This window comes from Fistularia commersonii, chromosome 1 (assembly GCF_037954325.1).
Source record: "Fistularia commersonii isolate RoL2024-O1a breed Wild chromosome 1, RoL_Fcom_v1.0, whole genome shotgun sequence".
Classification (NCBI taxonomy): Eukaryota; Metazoa; Chordata; class Actinopteri; order Syngnathiformes; family Fistulariidae; genus Fistularia; species Fistularia commersonii.
The window spans coordinates 22796349-22814998 of NC_141284.1; the positions used below are offsets into that span (position 1 = coordinate 22796349).

The 18650-nt window shown below is 43.3% G+C and overlaps 1 protein-coding gene across 3 annotated transcripts in view; it reads left to right on the forward strand.

The window, feature by feature from the left end:
• dph6 (diphthamine biosynthesis 6) overlaps positions 1-18650 on the forward strand; it is a 68366-nt gene that overhangs the window by 37272 nt on the left and 12444 nt on the right. For 2 of the 3 annotated variants that reach the window (XM_086155047.1, XM_086155055.1), the window contains one exon: positions 12552-12800. In XM_086155047.1, the coding sequence (XP_086011173.1) occupies positions 12552-12800 (249 nt within the window). Of the gene's footprint in view, positions 1-12551; positions 12801-13877; positions 14249-18650 lie in introns of those variants that run through there. The other variant, XM_086155064.1, reaches the window with a different exon arrangement.

Below are 18650 nucleotides of genomic sequence, written 5' to 3' on the forward strand. Positions count from 1 at the left end.
CAGAGGCAACCACAATAGCCAAAGCCGGTCTGAAAAGGGAGACTATCAGTTGAATGGTTGTTAAACATCTCCTCCTCTCTGTTAAGGTAAGTGGCTCACCCCTGGGATATTTACTGGGAAATTATATTCACTGATCACATTCTGCGGGGTACGTTTGGGGAGCTGACTGCACAAGCTTCAGGTTGCTTGTGAACACTAACCCCTTCCCCGTTCGCCTAATTGTGAGTGACACTCAATATTGTGGAAGACCGTCTTGCTCGAACCCACAATAGGATTTGCATTGGATTTTGAAAATTGTCAAAGTGGACTGTGAGGCATCAGCAGGAAAGTGGGTCTGACGTTGCCAATTAGCTTCAAAGGGAGGGGTCCGCCGAGGCAGATGGTAGCATTTGAATAATCTTCCTACAGGAGTCTAAATGTCTAAAAACAATGATGTGAACTTTTTCTGACCCCCCTGATGAGGAGTTCAGAGGTCAGGCCGAGTCGCAGTCGGGCCGGACCACACAAGCAGAGCGGGAGTGCAGGGACGGCAGGCGGAGGCGCGTCCACCGAGCTTCCCCTCCTAACTCGGAGCTTCATTTGCATTTGTTTTCTTTCTACCTACAAACTTAAGCGGCAAATCCTCAAATGATAAGCGTTCGTTCGTTGAAGACGATGAACTACGGCAAGATGGCATGAAACAAAGACCTGACAAAAAGTAACCAGAAAATATTCCCTTTTTTAAAAAAAAAACAAAACAAAACAACAAACTCATCAATACTTATTTGTTTCAATTAGCATTAATTTAATTTACCAGAGACAACGGACTTACTCATGTGGCTCCTCATGGCTGATAATCAAAGTTTTTCAGCTATGTCAAGCGAAAAAAAAAAAAAAAACTTTACTGCTGGATAGGGCAAATTAGGATAAGTGCATTCATTTTATGGTTTAATCTCCACCAGAATGTTTCACTACAGTAAAGGAGCCAGTAAGGACCCCCCCCCCCACACACACACACACACACACACACATACACAAACACACACACATGCACAAACTTCTGCAGTCCACATCTAGAGACTCGGTGTACCTCAGTTACCAGTGAAGAGTAATTAGCCCAAAAAACAATGTCTGCGCGCATCTGCGTTTGGGGAGGTATCCACGCTGCACTAACAGATTAATTAGGATGTTTAACTTCATTTCTAATACAACAAAATTAATCCCATAAAATATGAGGGATCTCGGAGGAGGTTCCTGTCAGTATCTGATGCCTCTCCCCTGTTTGCCATAATCTATTAAAACCCCGCTTTTATCTTGCCTCTCCCCTGTCATACTTTATGGATTTTTTCATAAACATGGCCCATACTTCATAAATGTCTCAATTTTCTAGTCTATTAACATTACTTCAAAAGCGCTTGATAAAAGAGGAGGGCATGCATGAAATAATGCACCAATAATACGAAACGCTAGAGGCTAGAACAGTAGGGGCGGCTCTCCGGCGTGCACTCTTAGACAATGCAAGGGATGTTATCAACTTTAATAAAAGAACAAATGATCACCTCGGAACCGAGGAGGAGGGGACGGGGCTCGGAGGAAAAGGGGGGGGGCGAGCCAGGAGGGGAGCGGTTGTCGAGTAATTGAGTTGATGAAAAATGAGGTCTTGAAGGCTCAGTGGTTTGAGCGGTGGTGAGATTGAAAGCTACTCAAGAAACGATGTTGTTCCACAGCACATGTAGTTACTTGCTCCTGGTTCCAGCGGAAGATGTTAACACAGATGTTTTTTTTTTTTTTTTTTTTTCTTGCCATTTCACTGAAGGCTCAAGAAGAATAGGCCGGCTGTTTCCTTCTGTGAATACCTGATTCGTGTGCAAAGACCTGAACCCCTTTGTCTGCAGAGAGTCGGGGAGAATTTGACTGACAGCCAGGATTCACCTCTGAGCCTTTTTTTTTTCCCTGGCAAGAATTGATTTCGTCCCCGTCTGTCTCTGCAGGCTTTACTCTTCCTACCCAAACACAGGGGTCAGCGGACATCACTTGAACTGAACACGCACCAAACACACAGATCAAACCCAGCAAGACCCTATGAAATTGGCATGCTGCGTGTATGCCCCAAGGCCAGGTCAGACAAAGACACGAGCACAAGCAATATACCTGCACAGTGTTTGTGTGAATGAGTGAGTGTGTGTGTGTGTGCACGTGTGTGTGTGTGTGAGATAGACTCCGCTTGTATGACATGGCAAACTAGTTTGCTGCAGATGACGCTCACAGAGTGCCACAGATGACTCACTCGGAAGCAACGTCCGCGTGTCGGCGAAGGTATGCAGCATTCGGAACGCACATGTATAAACGTAACGTATGCAGCAAGCAAAAAAAATTGTGCAAGTACACACACGTTATATCCTAACATCCCTATGAATGTTGGATTGTTCAACATTCTCTGCATGCTTAAATGAAGGAGTTGTGTTTCCTCCTCCAGTACTTTGCAGGATTGCAGGAATCTCTGTTTGCCCCTCAATCCGGACTCCTTTTTTATCCTGTAGAGGTGGGCACTTTTATGGGAAGCGCTAGCTGGAGAGGCCGATGCTACTGTTTTTTCCTTTCCGTACCGCTCGCTCCTACTGAGAGGGTCGTCGTTTTCGAGAGCCCAACCAATGCCTCGCCACGTCGCCGCAATCCGCTACGGCGGCGGCGCCACGTGGGCACGCGCTGGTATCAGCTTGTACCAGGCGAGGACACGGGAGGGACTGGATCTGTCAGAGTGCATCGACTCTCACGCGGTTGCATTCACCGGCACTGTGCTTCTGCCCCGACCCCTGCCACACTCCCACTCATTAATGGGCCAGACCCTGACAACTGATCCTAATTGCCTTTGAACAGCTCTTCATGTATTATTGGTGCCTGACTGCCTTGGTCCATGTCAACAAGCCATTGGAAGCAGGAAGAGGATAGACACTGCCATTGTCCCTCTTCCTCATGCACGTACTGTAAACAGTCATACTGTATAATACGCAGATGCACGCACAGACGCGCATGTATAAATATTAGGAGTGACGAAGGTCGAGTCAGGATTTAGCCACATGTGTCACAACTATCATCCGGTGAACCGGTGTTTAAGACAAAGGAACCCCTCGATTGTTCTCTTTTTTTTCTCGTGTAGTCAAAATGCATAAACAATTACATAAAAAAATTTTAAAAAAGACCAGAATATATTTCTGTGCCTGGCCTTTATTAGATTAGAGCCAAAGACAAGCTCTCATATACCACTTTCATTTGATATATATAGCTGACACTCTGTGCCGAAACTGAGATTTTTATTTAAATATATTTACTTTAGTTTGTCCTTTTCTTTTTTTTCTTTTTTTTTTTTTTTAACCTACATCTGCTTGTCCGGGTTGCCTCTTCCCAGTGTTTTTTTTTTGCTTTTGCTTTTTTTTTTTTTTCCCCAGAAATTGTTTTGTTGCCAAAGGAGTAGCCACTTTGTCGCTGAGACAAGTTTCAGAGCTGTGACTTACGAGTTAGTATGCTGAACTTTAATATAGGGGAAAAATGAAGATTTGCACAGCATTTTTGATGGAGTTTGGTACCTAGTGGCGTCAAGACGAGAGTTCCGTCCGATTCACATTGCCAGTTGGCATAAGGGATGACGTCTGTGGGAATAATATTGCCACCTTACAAATTGTGACTTTTGCTGCACTTTAAATTATATTAATGTTTTAATTGCTATCCTGTGTTTATATTCACTTGTATGTGTGAGTGTGATTTAGCTTGATAGGCAGATTACCCCTGCCTACTTAAGTGAGAGAAGAACCGCTCAATGCATGAGTGGATGTATGGTTGCATGCACGTATGCTTGTTTTCTTCTAACTTTGTCACCGCTGATGAGCTGCGCCGGAGGGAGGGGGGGTTCCAGAGAAATCAAGAAGGCATCTGAGAGGCGTCGTGTAAAGATCCCACCACCACAGATATCTGCCAACATGCTCACACTGTTACAAATGCAAACACAAACACTCAGTCAAAACACATCAATTATTTGTAGTCCCGTGTGTAAATGATTGCCCCGTATACAAGTATTTGCTTCCCATCTTACCCCGCTGTATAGATAGGAGAGGTGGAGTGGCATGGCTCTTTATTTGCAGAATGAAATAACCAAATAGCAAATGCATAGATAAAAAGCATAGCGGCGTGTCTTGTCCACTCCCATCACTGTCTGAGAGGGGAGATATATATGACCATCCCATTACTATGGTAACTAGCCTCTATATTCAGAGCTGCCCGGGTTTGTTTCTTCCCCCTACAGTGACGAGAGGGCATAGCCGACTGGGCCCACACACACACACACACACACACACACACACATACTCTAAGGGTGCTCAAAGATGCTTCTAGTGTAAAACACATATGTGCCAAATAAAGACAAAGCAACACAGGCGCACTCAAGATACGGACAGAGATACTAAGAAGGAGCAAATGTGCATTTTTATCTGGATTTTTTTTCCCCCAAAACTGTCAAAGTGAGACAGACACATGAGCTATCTCTTATGAATCTCTGTATTTCATCATAACTTTAAGCCGGGTAGGTTGGATTTAATAGTTATGTATTTTATTTATAGATTATTTAGCCTAGAACACAACAGTGACACGTCAGGGATAAACACGGAGATTGTCATCACCTCGGACCGGGAAGCTATTAGCGATGTTTTGTTGCAGCGGTTTGTGTGTTTTGGGAATTTTGCTATAACAGATCATTTTATTAGATTATTATGCTCCAATTTCTACAATTCTTTCAGTTGCGCACATTAAAAGTGACAGTCACTGCCTCTGGTTAGAAATGATTATTACATCCACATGCAACAGTATGCTGGCATGGCCATTTTGTCTTCGGCAGCACAACGAATGACTCAAATGCGATTATTCCTTTACATTCCATTTACTTAAGGCCACTCGCTTCATCATGGACTTCACATGGAGCAATTCTTCTGCGCAGTAACTTTTAACCCCGGTCATTCGTTTACCAAATGCTGTCGTCACCAAATAATGCTTTGTTGAAGTAAATACTGCCAAATCCGTAATTTAAACCACACAGACATATCAGCATTTTTCATTTTTAATACTTGTTTCTGATTGATATAATAAATCTATTATGTAAAAGTATATTAACACCCCATGGGTTTCAGTAATATATTAGTTACAATGCTCAATGCGTCGTCAATTCTATGTGGCAGACTATATAAATGGGATTTACTTACAAAAAAAAACGTTAATTATTCTGTATTTTCCCGTGGAGTTTCTGCACATCCTCCTGTTTATTGTGTTCCAGAATTAGCAATCTTAAAAATAAGACCAACTTTATTTATCCTGAAGGAAATTGTTGATCTTATATTGTTGATCTTATAATCTTATACCAAAAAAAGGAAAATATTCTGCCTCATATTAAAAAAAAAAAGCTGCATTTTCTTATAAACGAAAAATGATTCATAAATATATATTGAAAGCCGGATTCAGAAAGCAGGGATATTATATTACTGCCACCTTCAATCAGCTTATCAATTATCCTTAATGTTTTTTTTTTTCTTTTCTGTAATCCTGCATTTCAGTGATAGAGTTTGTGACTTATCTTTGAACATATTTTTTGGGGGGGTAGAGAAGAAGAAGAAGAAGAAGAAGAAGAAAATCCGAAGAGACTTTGAGGCTCTCCAGCCAGCCTGTCAGTTTGTGCAGACTTGTGTGTCGAACATCACTGACTCTCCTTGGGTGCCTTCTTCCAATGCAGCCATACTGCCATCTATTGGTGGGACGCGGTACTGCAGCTCCTCGCCGTGTCTTTACTGCACTTCCTTGTTCATCCTGTCCATCATTCTTTGTTTGTCTGCAAATCGGTCTTTTAATTGTGAGCACTGAACTATATTCTGTATCTCTGACAAGTAATGGCATTGTTGCTGTGCAGTGAAGGCAGGTTTTCCCTTCTTTCTTTCGTTCTTTGTGTATGTGCATGTATGTGTGCGCGTGCACGTGTGTTAAACTGCAAGTTTTACATGTTAATGCAAATGACTTTTCTGTTTGAACAAGCATTGTCAGATCACTTGGCTAAAGACTGACGTGTCTTTGACGTACGCACCGACGACTCAGTTTCAGATCAGACGTTTCGCTCCAACCCCCCGTATTGCAAAAAAACAAAACAAAAACGCACACACACACACACACACACTCACTATGCTTCGCCACGACTGACACGTGCACTCAAATGGCCAGACTAATGTAGTTTTAAAATTGAAAAATCTGAAAAGAAAGAAAAATCTGAAAAGACAGAAAAGAGGAGGTGGTCACAGCTGGGAAGGAAGACAGACCGGGGGTTGAGGGTTGCAGTTTCAGCATCATTCAATCAGACAACATGCCCCTCAGCTGAAACAGCGAGACCCTCCCTGATTCTCTCGAATTAGGGAGATTAGCGGGAAAGCGCATAATGCAGGATGATGGAATTTGTCATAATTTGCATTGTCCTGGAAATATTCGGTTTGATAGAGCGATGCATGGAGGGGGTTTGTCATGTCCCACGGGCAGGTCATGGTGGAGGCTTGGCAGAAATGATTTTTGCGATATGTGCATCAGTCGTAAAAGCCTCACAACCAATTTGTCAAAAAAAATATGAGGCCGGGACAGTTGAAGGCAGCAGGGCATTTTGCCTAACGCGATGAGAATCCACGCCCCTCCATCACTCTTCATAACCGAGCTTTGGAGTGGCACAGTTTTTGTTTATCTTTGATATCAATTTTTTTTTTTTTTTTTTTATATATTTAACCGCACGCTGAACAAGTAAACAAGAAAAACACGCCGATTTCATTTCGAAAATCCCAACCGTTTAGATGGTCACGTAAGAATAACATCTCTGTGCCGGTGAAAATATTTGTTTATTCATGCCTGTTGGCTTTCAGATGTGTCTCTGAGCATCCAGCAGTCAGGCTCCCCCTGACCTTGGTTATAGAACTGAGCGGCAGCTCCTGACCAGCATAAACTTTGACTAGAGCTGACATGACAGTGTTACTCTCCCACACACGGCTGAGTGTTTACGTTGTGTAGAGCTCAGGAATACACACTCTCGCACACACAGCACGCTCAGAAAAAATGTCGGGGGTCAGGGCAGGGGCTTTTGTCCCCGCTTCACACCGACCACATGGAAACGTCACATTGATGCGATTAATTGTAATTTTCGCTGTTTTGGGGCGTTCGTCTAAAATTTTGAGGTAGCTTTTTTTTTTTTTTTGTTTCAGATCTTCAGTTCGGGAGCATTTGAAACGTGGCTCGCACTCGCCTCCCTTTGTGCACTTTTATATGGCTATTTATGTCACAGTTTAAGTAACACTGATTTTGTGTGACAGTTGAGCGTACAGGGGTTTCGGCTGAAGTCGTAGCACAAAAGCGGGGGGGGGAATAAATGAAATAGCGGTGGAAAAGAGGCGGGTGTAAAAAAAACATATATATATATATATATTAATAAATAAAGGCAAATATCTCTTACCCTTATAAGATCTTAAATGAGAGGCCTAAAGGTTGTGGATCTACTGAAAGGTTTGTATTTGTAGAAATGAGGTGTCAGAAGAAGCGGAATTTCCTCGGGGCGCAGCACAACATGAGCCCATCTCTTATCATTTCCCGCTCCCAGACGTGATCTGCTTTGAATGCGCTAATGCTGAAAGAGCCCCACAGACTTGAAGCTTTTTTTTTTTTTTTTTTTTTTTCCCCTTTTCCCCGAGATGAAATCACGGGCACGCGTCCCTGACAAACCGACATCCACCACGCGAGGCTTAAATAGTCAAATCAAATCCCTGCCAAAAAAAGAAAAAAAAAGGCAATAATATATGCACTTAAATACATTCAAGGAAACTTCAAACTCTCTGATCCTCTCATTTTGAACTATTTGCCAACCTTAAAATATTCAAGAAAGGGAGACAATTACAAAAAGAGAATAAAAGTCGATGGGTAACGTGCGTAGACGTCCCGAGGACGACCGAGGAGGACCCTGTTTGCTGTTAATAAGGGCATTTTCTGTGCCACGTCATGGGTGAATTCTCTTAAATGCTGTGCTATTTTAACATATATTTATCTGCTACGGTAAAAAAAAATCCAGATTAAAGTAAATGATTACTCCCCGCTCTGAAAGTTTGCAACTTTTAATTTTTCCTGGCGGCGCGAAAAGTCCGCACAGGCACTGTGACGAAAATTACGTCTTGCCAAGTTTAATTGTACTGTACAATGTTTTTGTCTACACTTGGCTCACAGCGTAGCACTTAGCCCAGTTAGATGCCTTTGCATAAAAGAAAATTCATACCTTATGAATTAAACCTATTTTACATGTTTTGTATTCTCGTTTCCGTGGTTAAATTATGTATGAGGTCTCAATGGGGGGGAAATGTGACCATTACCATATCTGATAGGAGCGCTGGAGCAGTTTCCACCTCTCTCTTGTCCTTGGAACCGGGCAGAATAACCTGACTTTTTGTCAATATTAGGTCATTTTATCCGGGCCAGTCTGGTTCAGCTACACCACTCCGAAGCTCAGCTAATGACACTTGGAGACGTTTTCAACAAGATGCAGGGCCCACAGGGCTCCGGGACCAAATATAGTCCGGCGCTGTCTGGTCATCTCTCGAAACTCGCTGACAAAACTTGCAATTATAAACACCTCAGACGCGCCAGCCTGAAAGAAGACACCATTAATGCCTGACAGCGGATACAAGCCTGTTCTCCCCGGGTACATTTGCATGTACTATATGTTACTTTTCGCAGCTCACCGAGATGAAGAGAACGTCTTCGGGATTGGTTTACCCCTGACATGTCAAAGGTCAATAGACACGGAAGGAGAATACAGCTTAGTTAATCCTTGTGAGTCAAGGGCATTTTAAGAACGTCGCTGTTCTGATCAACTTGTTTGGTGTCAGAACTGGACGAGATGGAATCGTATTTTTGCACCTGTTAAAAGGAGCGGACGCTATCTCAGTACACAACGGTTGGGTGCGATTATCAATTTGCGGATGAAAAATATCGGAAAATGCGCGCCAGCCGGCAGCTCTTTTTCAGAATCCGCAGAATCATTGAACAAAAAAAAGTCATTTAATTGACTTCGAAATCAGGAAAATGTACCGGAAATGAAGTGCTTTAAGAAATGTGGACGAGAGTATTTAGAGCCTTGAGAAGAGTCGAAGACAGACAAATTAACTTTTGAAATGATTAACGTATTTACCGGGTCGGAGTCGCAAGGCTCTGCCGGACGTTTGATTGTCTTTCAAAAAAGATAATAATCGAGCCATGCTGACGAATTGGGATTCTCCAAACTTGTTCTGATTATTTTATTGTCTGAATTTTATCCTGAAAAGCAAATTAAATATACAATTCGCTCGCAATTTGCGTGGTATCGTAGCTGATGAGCTACCGAAGCCAAATAGACCGGCACGGACAGCGTTGGCTGTTCACACTGTAACACGACGCGGCGTGTTCTCTGCGGGCCATTTACACTGCTAAGGCTAGCATTTGAAGAATACTTAGCTTGTTATCGAAAGTTTAATGTCATATGCAATTGTTTGACCCTTATGAATATTAAAGGATCCCATCCCTGGCCTATTAAAAATGCATGCGGCATTGTGGTTGTTGATCACGTTTGGAACACCCATGCAAATTGGACTGTCTTCGCTGTCAAGGCCCAAGATGAATAATGTAGTTGTGTTGTATATTCAGGGACACCATTGACAGTCAATTAACAAGTTTGATTGGTGTGTGAACTCCTTCTTTTGAACTGTTAATTTTATGTAAATAGTATTCGCTTCCCCGTTTCTACTGTCTCTCCCCCAACCAGGTTCACCGTGGAACGGTGTGCCCCCGCTACCGCAAAATCCCTAAATCCCCAATTCCACCTCCCACTAAGAGTAACCAGAGCAGGATCCTCAATAATTGATCATCACACACCTGCTTGGTAGAAGCTATGGGAGTCTGCCATTAACAGTCAAGGGGGCCCTACGCTTGCTCCTTTTGATATTCAAATCGACAAATGGTAGCCATCCTTTTATGAATTCAAAATGAAGTGAACTCTTTTCATGGGGATGAGCTTGTTAAAAGATTCTGGCCACCCGTCCAACCTGATGGAGCCCCTCTTTGTTGAAGCGCGTGTGATGGCATTTGATGGCTCATAAATGGAACGCCAATGACAATTTGTTGTTGATGTCTGGAAATCTGCCTTTTATGTCGGGGAGGCTCGCAAACGCAGGCCCTCCGGCAGACTGCGCTCGAAGGTAAATGATCCGGTGATTGATCCGACTGGTAGTAAGCAGCATCTTTCCTCTTTTTTCCCCTCGCTCAAACGCGTCGCTCTCCCTCATCTCGCCTCCGTCTCCTCTCGCCTCCACTGTCCCAGTAATTGGGAGCAGCGGAGATGTAAGCAAAGGTTGACAAGTGAATCCAAGAGCCGGGTTTCACGGCAAACTCATCTGATTATGGAAATAGCCGTGACCACGTTTGCCCTCCGGCTAAACAGTCGCGCGGCTATCATCGTGTGGAGGAAGTAAAAAGACTCGATTCGGTACACTTTGCGTGACACGTATCAGCGAGACAATGGTCTATTTCAAGGAAATGTTTGCTTGGTATGAGTGGAAGAGGTGCGGTTGTAAGATTTTAGGTGAAACTCACGTTATCAGAGCCACTCCGGGACTGGATTTGTGAACCCGGAACACCCAAGTATCGAATTCTGACGATGATACATCCCGTACTAACCCCAAGCGGTCGAGACAGAAGGCCGCCCACATTTGAACTGGGATCCGTCCAAAGTTTCTGCCTGGCAGAAGGCGGTGTTTTTCTTCACCCCTGTCAGTTTCTTGCTCATGGGCGAATGTTGGGTTTCTGAAAGTCATTTTAATGGAAATGGTCCCATGGAAAGCAATATATAAATAAAAAACGTACTTGACTTAATATTCTGTAAGTACTGAGTATGCAGTTTGCAAAATGTACTCAAAGCATCGAATATTTTCATGCTTTATGTTCATTTATGTTAGACACGATGCCGTTGTGCAACGGATACGAACTCGGAAAGACGTGGGTTCAGCGTCACAGGTCTTGAAACGTGGCTCATGACTCGTGTCACGTCTTCCGGTGATCGATATTTGGATGGTTTGATATCCAAAGATTTTGCATAGCGGTTATGTTCACCTGACTTTAAAACTACATAAATATCACAACCCGACCGTGTGACCTACGTTCCAAACAATCCCAGTGGAATTTTTTTTTTACTTGGTCTCATGTGTATTCCGATACCGATCTATAAAAAGCAGATATCGGCAGATAACTCCCAGGTTGATTGGTGTTTTGTTTTTTGTTTTTTTCCCCCCAAACTCTTATGTGTGAACCACTCTCACTCCAGTAATCTCGCCGTGAAACATGACACCCGTCGGCCATATCTGGTCCAATACGTAAAGGGGCCTCGTGTTGTGTATCAATTGATCCGGGCCTCCTTGATCCTCCCCGGAGAACTAGATCCGCTCTAAGGCTCCAGCGGTGGACGGCAATTATCAACATGTCACTAGCAGATATTTGCATTGACCAGGGACCCGTGTCCGACAGCCCCCCTCCCCGCCTCCCCCAGTTACCAGGTCTCCTTAGACCTGACCTCCTTAATGCGGCTCCTTATCCTGACTCGTCTCTCTGCATTAAACAGATAGATCCTTCAAGGTGTCATTATGCAGGCAGCATGGTTCTAACACGGCTATTTAATGGAGAATATAGCTTATTATCACACAGTTAATTCCACTTATAAATAGCAGCAATGGATCCATGGCAGACAGTACCTGCTTGTTTAAGAACTGTGAAATGGGAACTGTTAGTGATAAGATGCTAAAACTAGGAGGTGGACCTCGTTAATTAACACACTGCTACCCAAACATACACTTATAATTAATGATAATTTGATTTTAACACCCTGGTGATAATATATTATTGTTTCGGGGTTGTTGGGTTTTTTTTTTTTTTCTTTTGAAAAACTCATTTTAATGACTTGTTTCTCACGTCTAGTTTTTATGCTTTCGTCACGTTTCAGAAAGTAATGTCGATACGTTGAACGATCCAAAATAGTGAAAAATATGTAATTACATTTTTTGATAAAAACCAGTGAGCTTTAGCAACTGAAACAATTGTTTCTACGCAATCTGAATACATTTCTTGTCACATGATCAATTTTTATTAATCAATTTAACGTTGGTGTTTCTGTTTGTAGTAGAAGGGGTATTGAGCAATTGTAACACGGAGAGCTTGGGCATCACGTACGCAAACTGTCCATGCCAAGAGCAGCAAAAAGCCGAAATGGCCAAAACATAAAGTCACCCACATCGAACAATGATTTTTGCATTTTGTAAAAAATCCGCATTCCTGTAAAACCAAACCTCAGGATTGCAAATAATAGGTCCCCTCGGCAGCAGGGTGCCATTCTGTTTGTTTTTGTAACCTAAGAGAGTTTAAACTGGACTCTGGGATGCCAAAAGTCCCCGCAGAGGCTGAATCTGAGACTTTTTCCATCGTTTCCCCCTTATTGTCCTCCGCAGATCGACGACTCTCTCTTCTGCGCCGGACAAATTGCCCTGGTCCCCTGCACGATGCAGCTGGTGGAGGCCGGCGCCAGGACGCAGGCAAGCCTGTCCTTCGGCTACGTGGAGAGGGTTCTGGAGGCATTGGCCGGTCCCTCCGCTCAAGCCCGTGTCATCCAGGCCCACTGCTACGTCACGGCTCCGAAAGACATCCCCGTCGTCCGGGCCGTCTGGGAAAGCATGCTAAAGGCCGCGGATGAGGAGGAGGTCAGCGACATTTTTTATTTTTTTTTATTTAGAGAATACATGGCAAAGGGTGAGGAGTGGAGCACAGAGTTTGGCTGTTTTATTATAGATGAAGGGGAAATATTGATCGTGCTTTTAATACAATATTACACCCATATAGGACGAACATATTTAATGTATCAAAAGGCAGCGGAATGCAAGTGTCAATGAATAAGTAAACAAAAAGAACTTGATAACTTTTTCACAGAGGCCCCTCAGAATTGTGTTTTATATTTGTGAAAGGGAAAGTTCCTCGCCCCTCTCTGCCCCCCCAGAGACCCGAGCCGCCGTGCCTGATATTTACCAGTGAGCGTGCTCATGAAAAGTTGATGATGTGGGAAATGCTGGTGTCTTTGATAATGTGGAGCTTGGCACAGAAGCAGATGTCTTCCTCAGAGCCTCCCTAATCCTTTGCCCCCACACACCATTTTGGAGTGCCATTCAACTCTCAGAGCAGCTTATCCCCCTCTTCACCCCTGCTTTCCTACAACCTCCTTCCATCCATCCCTCCATTCCACCGCCCCAGCTTACAACCCTTTCTCCGTACGTCTAATAGGGGCACCAGTCTCCCCTGGCAGCCTTTCTCCTCCCACAGTAATCTGTCTCGCCATGGGAATAGGCCCTCGGGGACAGGGGCAGGAACCCACCTCCAACATGTGGCTCTGTGCAGGCAGCGTGCAGCATTCACGACCGGAACGGATATGTCAACTCCGTGTGTATTTAATTCGAGATGTATTTTCTTGCCAACCAAACTCAAAGCAGCGCAGTGTTAGATATTATTTTCAGATCTCACTCTCACGAGAGTCGCAAACAGACATCTAGCCGTAGTTCGCTTGGCACGCATTGCCTCATCGACGCACAAAATTCTTATCACTTTGACAATACGCCTCTGAGATAACAGGGATAACTAAGAGCAAAGTTTAAGGAGATGATAAGTCTGTGCTCCTGTCGGGGGTCGCAAAGGTTGGATTGCCTCCATCTGTTGTCTCCGAGCAACTACAAATATTTAATAAGCTGACCCACGTTTGCCGCTAAGAGACCCCGTTTTTTTTTCAGCAGATTCACGCTGATTGACAGCTCAGGATGTGTCACCCATATACAAGTAAACCCCTTCCCCATGAGAAGAGCGCTAGCCGGCTCCGAACCTCGACCTCCACGGCCCGCGAGGCGGATCGTCTCAGTTTTGACTTTCCATCCCTCCCACTCCGTGTGCACATCCTCGCGGGGCGGCCGAGGGAAGATAAGGAGATAGGTGTGCCGGTGGTAGGGGGCGTTCATTCTGAACTAGCTGAAATGCCGTCTCCCCTGGGTGGGGATTACACAAAGCGCGGCTGCTTATTTGAAGCGACTGTAATTAGAATCCTTAACTTGGGTCAAATGCTGATAACACAACTCCCGCCGAGAGTAGAGATGACTTAGTTTTCCACAAATTGCCGTTTGCTAAATGTCTGCCTTCTCAGGTTACGTTCTCAAATACACACAGAAAAAATAAAAAATGAGTATATTAAAAATGAAGAGATGTTGTTTTATAATTGATGCCTCTGGAAGCAATTGCAATGACCAAAGAGGAAAAAGATATAGATGAGATAGTGTTTAATAAAATGGATCCAGTTGTGCGAGGCAGATGCGTAATGTTACATTTAAATTAGATTAGATTCAACTTTATTGTCATCACATATGTACAAGTATGGGGTAACAAAATGCAGTTTGGAATCTAACCAGAAGTGCAAAAAACAGCAGCAGGTATAATAAATAAATGAACAGTATTTATATGTGTGACCACAATAATTTTCAAGTTGTTTAATGATAGGGTACAATGAACATATTATACAGATGGATATGTCTATTTCATGTACTTGACTAGAGACAGCAACTATGGTAAGTTGAAATTTACGGATGACAAGTTACGCCATACAAAATATACCGTGTATTTCCTTGCACATTATAATGAAAGTTTTTATATATATATATATATATATGTGTGTTTGCGTGTGTGCGTGTGTGCGTGCGTGCTTGGGTGCGTGCATGTGTGTGTATATATGTAATTTTTTTGATTTTGTTATTTATTTAATTTATTTCTAACTCCTTTTAGGCAAATTGACCATTTCTAACCCATCTTTTTGAAAATAAATGAATGAAAGATATAACGCCATGTATCAAATCAGCTTTAGTATAGTAGTATAATTCCCAACATCTTTTCAGACACGAGACCTGCGGAAGCCTTGTTAACGAAAGAAACGCCCATAGCTGGTGCATCTGTGAAGCCACAGGGCCATGTTGTTGTTGTGCGTTGATAATTTCTCTAATCAGGTGGATAAGGGAGCTCACAGGGTTAATTGGCGGTATATTGGAAGCGCCACAAGTGTAAAATTGTATTTACGGTGCATTAAACGACAACGAGCGTGTGTGTGTGTGCATGCACAGATGGTTTGATGAGAAGATGCTGATGCGAGAAGTCAATACATGTTGAACTGACTGTGGCAACAACTGCTCGGAAAATGTGCGAGAAAACATGTGAAAGTTAAAAGAAAAATAAATCAAGTTGAAAGCACGGGAGGATATTTTTATAATTGCAAAAATGATTTTAATTGTTTTTTTTTTACAAATAAGTTTCACTTACAAATGAGATGAATTACCGTGCTCATAAAAAAAAAAATTAAAAAAAAATGCTTTTTGTTGTTGTAGATATTTTTGCAAATGACCCGATGACTTTGAACTCTTCCTCACCCAATCAACACGGCCTCACAGACAGCCTGATGTGCTGCCAAGCGCTAAGAAAAGAGAGTGCAACGAACGGCTGCCTGGAAAGGGATATTATGGTAGACTGACAGCACTACAGTCAGCGCTGAGACATGGAGCCACATGCTGAAGGCGTCCCGCTGGGCAGGAAATGTAGGGGAACTGGCTAAGCGGCACAGTCCCATCAGCTCCCCGCTGCTCGCCGGCTTTACACCACTTCCTTATTACCGTGTTTACCGTTAGGCTTTCACGCCTCTCGGCCCTCCGGCCCGCTGCACGCTCCGGGCGCGCAGACACGAGTTAGAGGGAGGAAAGTGGGGAGAAAGAAAACAAACACGAGGAGGCAGGTCACACCCCATCAGCACAGAGAGCTGAGCGCAGCAAATCCAGAGCTCATGGATTTACCTGCTGCCTGGGAAGTGAGCGCAGGGGAATCGAATGTATGTGAGAAAAGTAATGGGGGGATACTGTGTTAAGTGGCTGGTGTGGAGCAGAAAAAGACCCTCCTGCCTGACCTCACACTGTGCCACCGTAACGCTCAGAACTACCGTATTACACAGTTTGTATTTCATCGGGATTATTAGATAACCTTTATCCAGTCGGGTCAGGGCGTCAGCCGGTTTTACCTTCTCATTCTGTGAGCAGCTAAGAAATGTGGAATGGAGTTCATGGCGGCACCCAGAGCCACAAGTCGATCGGCGGGTAAGAAGTGGTCGAGATAAAAGTTTGAACCTAATGACCTTTACCGTATAAAATACAGTTTATCATATTGAAATTGATTATAGAATAGATTTGAAGTTGAATAAAATTAACCAGGCCCTAAACTCACACAGAATGATTCAAGCGTCCGAGATTTAACGATGGCGAGCACATGTGAAAATAAATAAAAAATAAGTCAATAACATAAGAATATTAGCTCGTGCAAATCACCTTAAAAACAAAAAAAAAAAAGTAAAAAAGTGAAAACAAATATATTCCCAAAAGCTGTGGCAACCTCATTGGGTGCCCATAGCTATTTATTTCATGAATATAAGTTATTAATCTATTAACATCTTTTACCATTTACCTATCAGCGCTTCTGTTATTTTCATTTATCCGTCATTTGTGCCTGTCCCTCCGAACTTTCATATCGCTCTCTGTCTCTATTAGTCTTGCTCACACTCACTTTCTACCCCAACCGGTCAAGGCAGAACGCCACCCACATTGAGCGTGGATCTGTCGCCGTATGAAAAAAAATCTGACTAGTCTTAAATTACAACACACAAACCGTGAGAAATTATATTTAATCCTCTTCTTCTTCTTCTTCTTCCATTTAATGGAACATGAAATAAACAACAGTAGAAGGCTTCACCCCACGAGCAGAACACATGCTTCTTAACATTTGGAACCAAACTAAAGGCAAAAGTGAATGATAATTAAAGTTGTATATTAGAGGATTAGATCGCTGATGCAATATCTGACTCCTGAACCGTCTTCTTTTTCACACGCATTTAAACAAACATTGGTTTAAGTGGGAGTACACACATCTCCTCCCCGGGGGCACCAACCATTGCTAAACCACGCTTTGCTTCGATAAAAGTCTGAAAGATGCTCACATACAATACATGACAAGCAATCATTAAAACACACAATTAATCCACAATTACTGTTATATTTGGGTCGTGAAAAGTTGTAAAGTTAGTGAACAAACTTAAGATTTGATGTAACAGTTTTGTGGCGGCATTAATGGGATACAGTGAGCGATTGGGATGGGGATGGGTACTGACGTGAGCTTGTACGACAGCTCGGGGGAAAAAAAAGAAAAAGAAAAAAAAAAAAAACTCAGCAAATGCCGTATCGTGACAAAGTCCTGCCAGGGGCTGGAGCACCGCGCGGACGTCCCCTGATCTCCTCGTGGATGGGTGGTTGGGTATAGTACCTCAGGATTCGAGGCCTGCAGGGTGGCCTTTAAGCCTGGCTGAGCAGGACCCCCCGTCCTGTCACTTCTCTCCGTGTTGCAAACTACGTCCCATGTTCAATCGCTATTGACAAGTGCAGGAGCAGTCCCCTCCAGGAGAATACCTAGTCTGGGCCAGAAGTGCTAATATAACATTTATCAAAGCATAGGACCCGTATCTGTGCTGTCACTTTGTCTGACATGCTAAGAGGTCCTTGCTGACACAGCTATTGTTCTCGCCTCAGTCTTACCATGTTGATCACGGCAAGGTAGTTTCTCTTGCAAATAAAGAAATAACACCCCGAAAAAAAATCAGTCTGACCCCTGCACACGTTCCCATTCAGGACACTCTCTCTTTTAATTTTCTTTGGCCCGATAAGAGGGCGGTTGTTGATACACTATTCAGTGTTTGCTAGAGTTTAATCTGAAGGTAAGTGCTGTTTTGGTGGATCTGGTGGAGTGGGTCATGAAGTCTTGTGTCTGTTGAAAGGACAAAGAGGCCGGTCTTGCCGATGATTTGTCCTCCTCTTTTTTTTTTTTTTTTTTTTTTTTTTTTGCGGGTGAATATCAAACTAAAATGTGAGTAACCTGTCATTATTCTGCACTTACGAAGTGGGGTGTAAGTGGATGAAAATTGATCCAGCAAATTGAAAAAGGGGGTTAAGTGTTTTTGCCCTATCGACTCTGACTGAAATGGCGGTTATATAAAACACTCATTTCTGTCCCATTAGCAGATGAAGCCACAGCCAAGTATTATTAGAGGGCCACGTTGTAGCGCCGCTCTGAGACATTTTGTTACTGCTAATGGCGCTCAGTCCGGTGGAGAATAAGAAATAAAAGACATTTGGGCTCCGGAGACAAAATTGAGGCGGTTTTCTACAAAGCCTGCGTGCTGAAAGTCCCATAACACGCTGCGAGTGATCCTTCTCAAAAGGTTGAAGAGTCAGCTCAGATGGGACCTGTCATGTCCAGCTCGACGTGTGCGCATTTGTCCATTCTGTGGAGCTGAGAGCATTATGGATTCCTTTTTGATCGCACACTATCATTACCGAGGGTCATGTCACAGTCTCGTGTTAATTGATAGCCTGTCAGTCTGCCAAGGAAAAAGCCTGCTTTCTTTCTGTTTGCTCGACTTTTTTTTATGACACGGCTAGTAA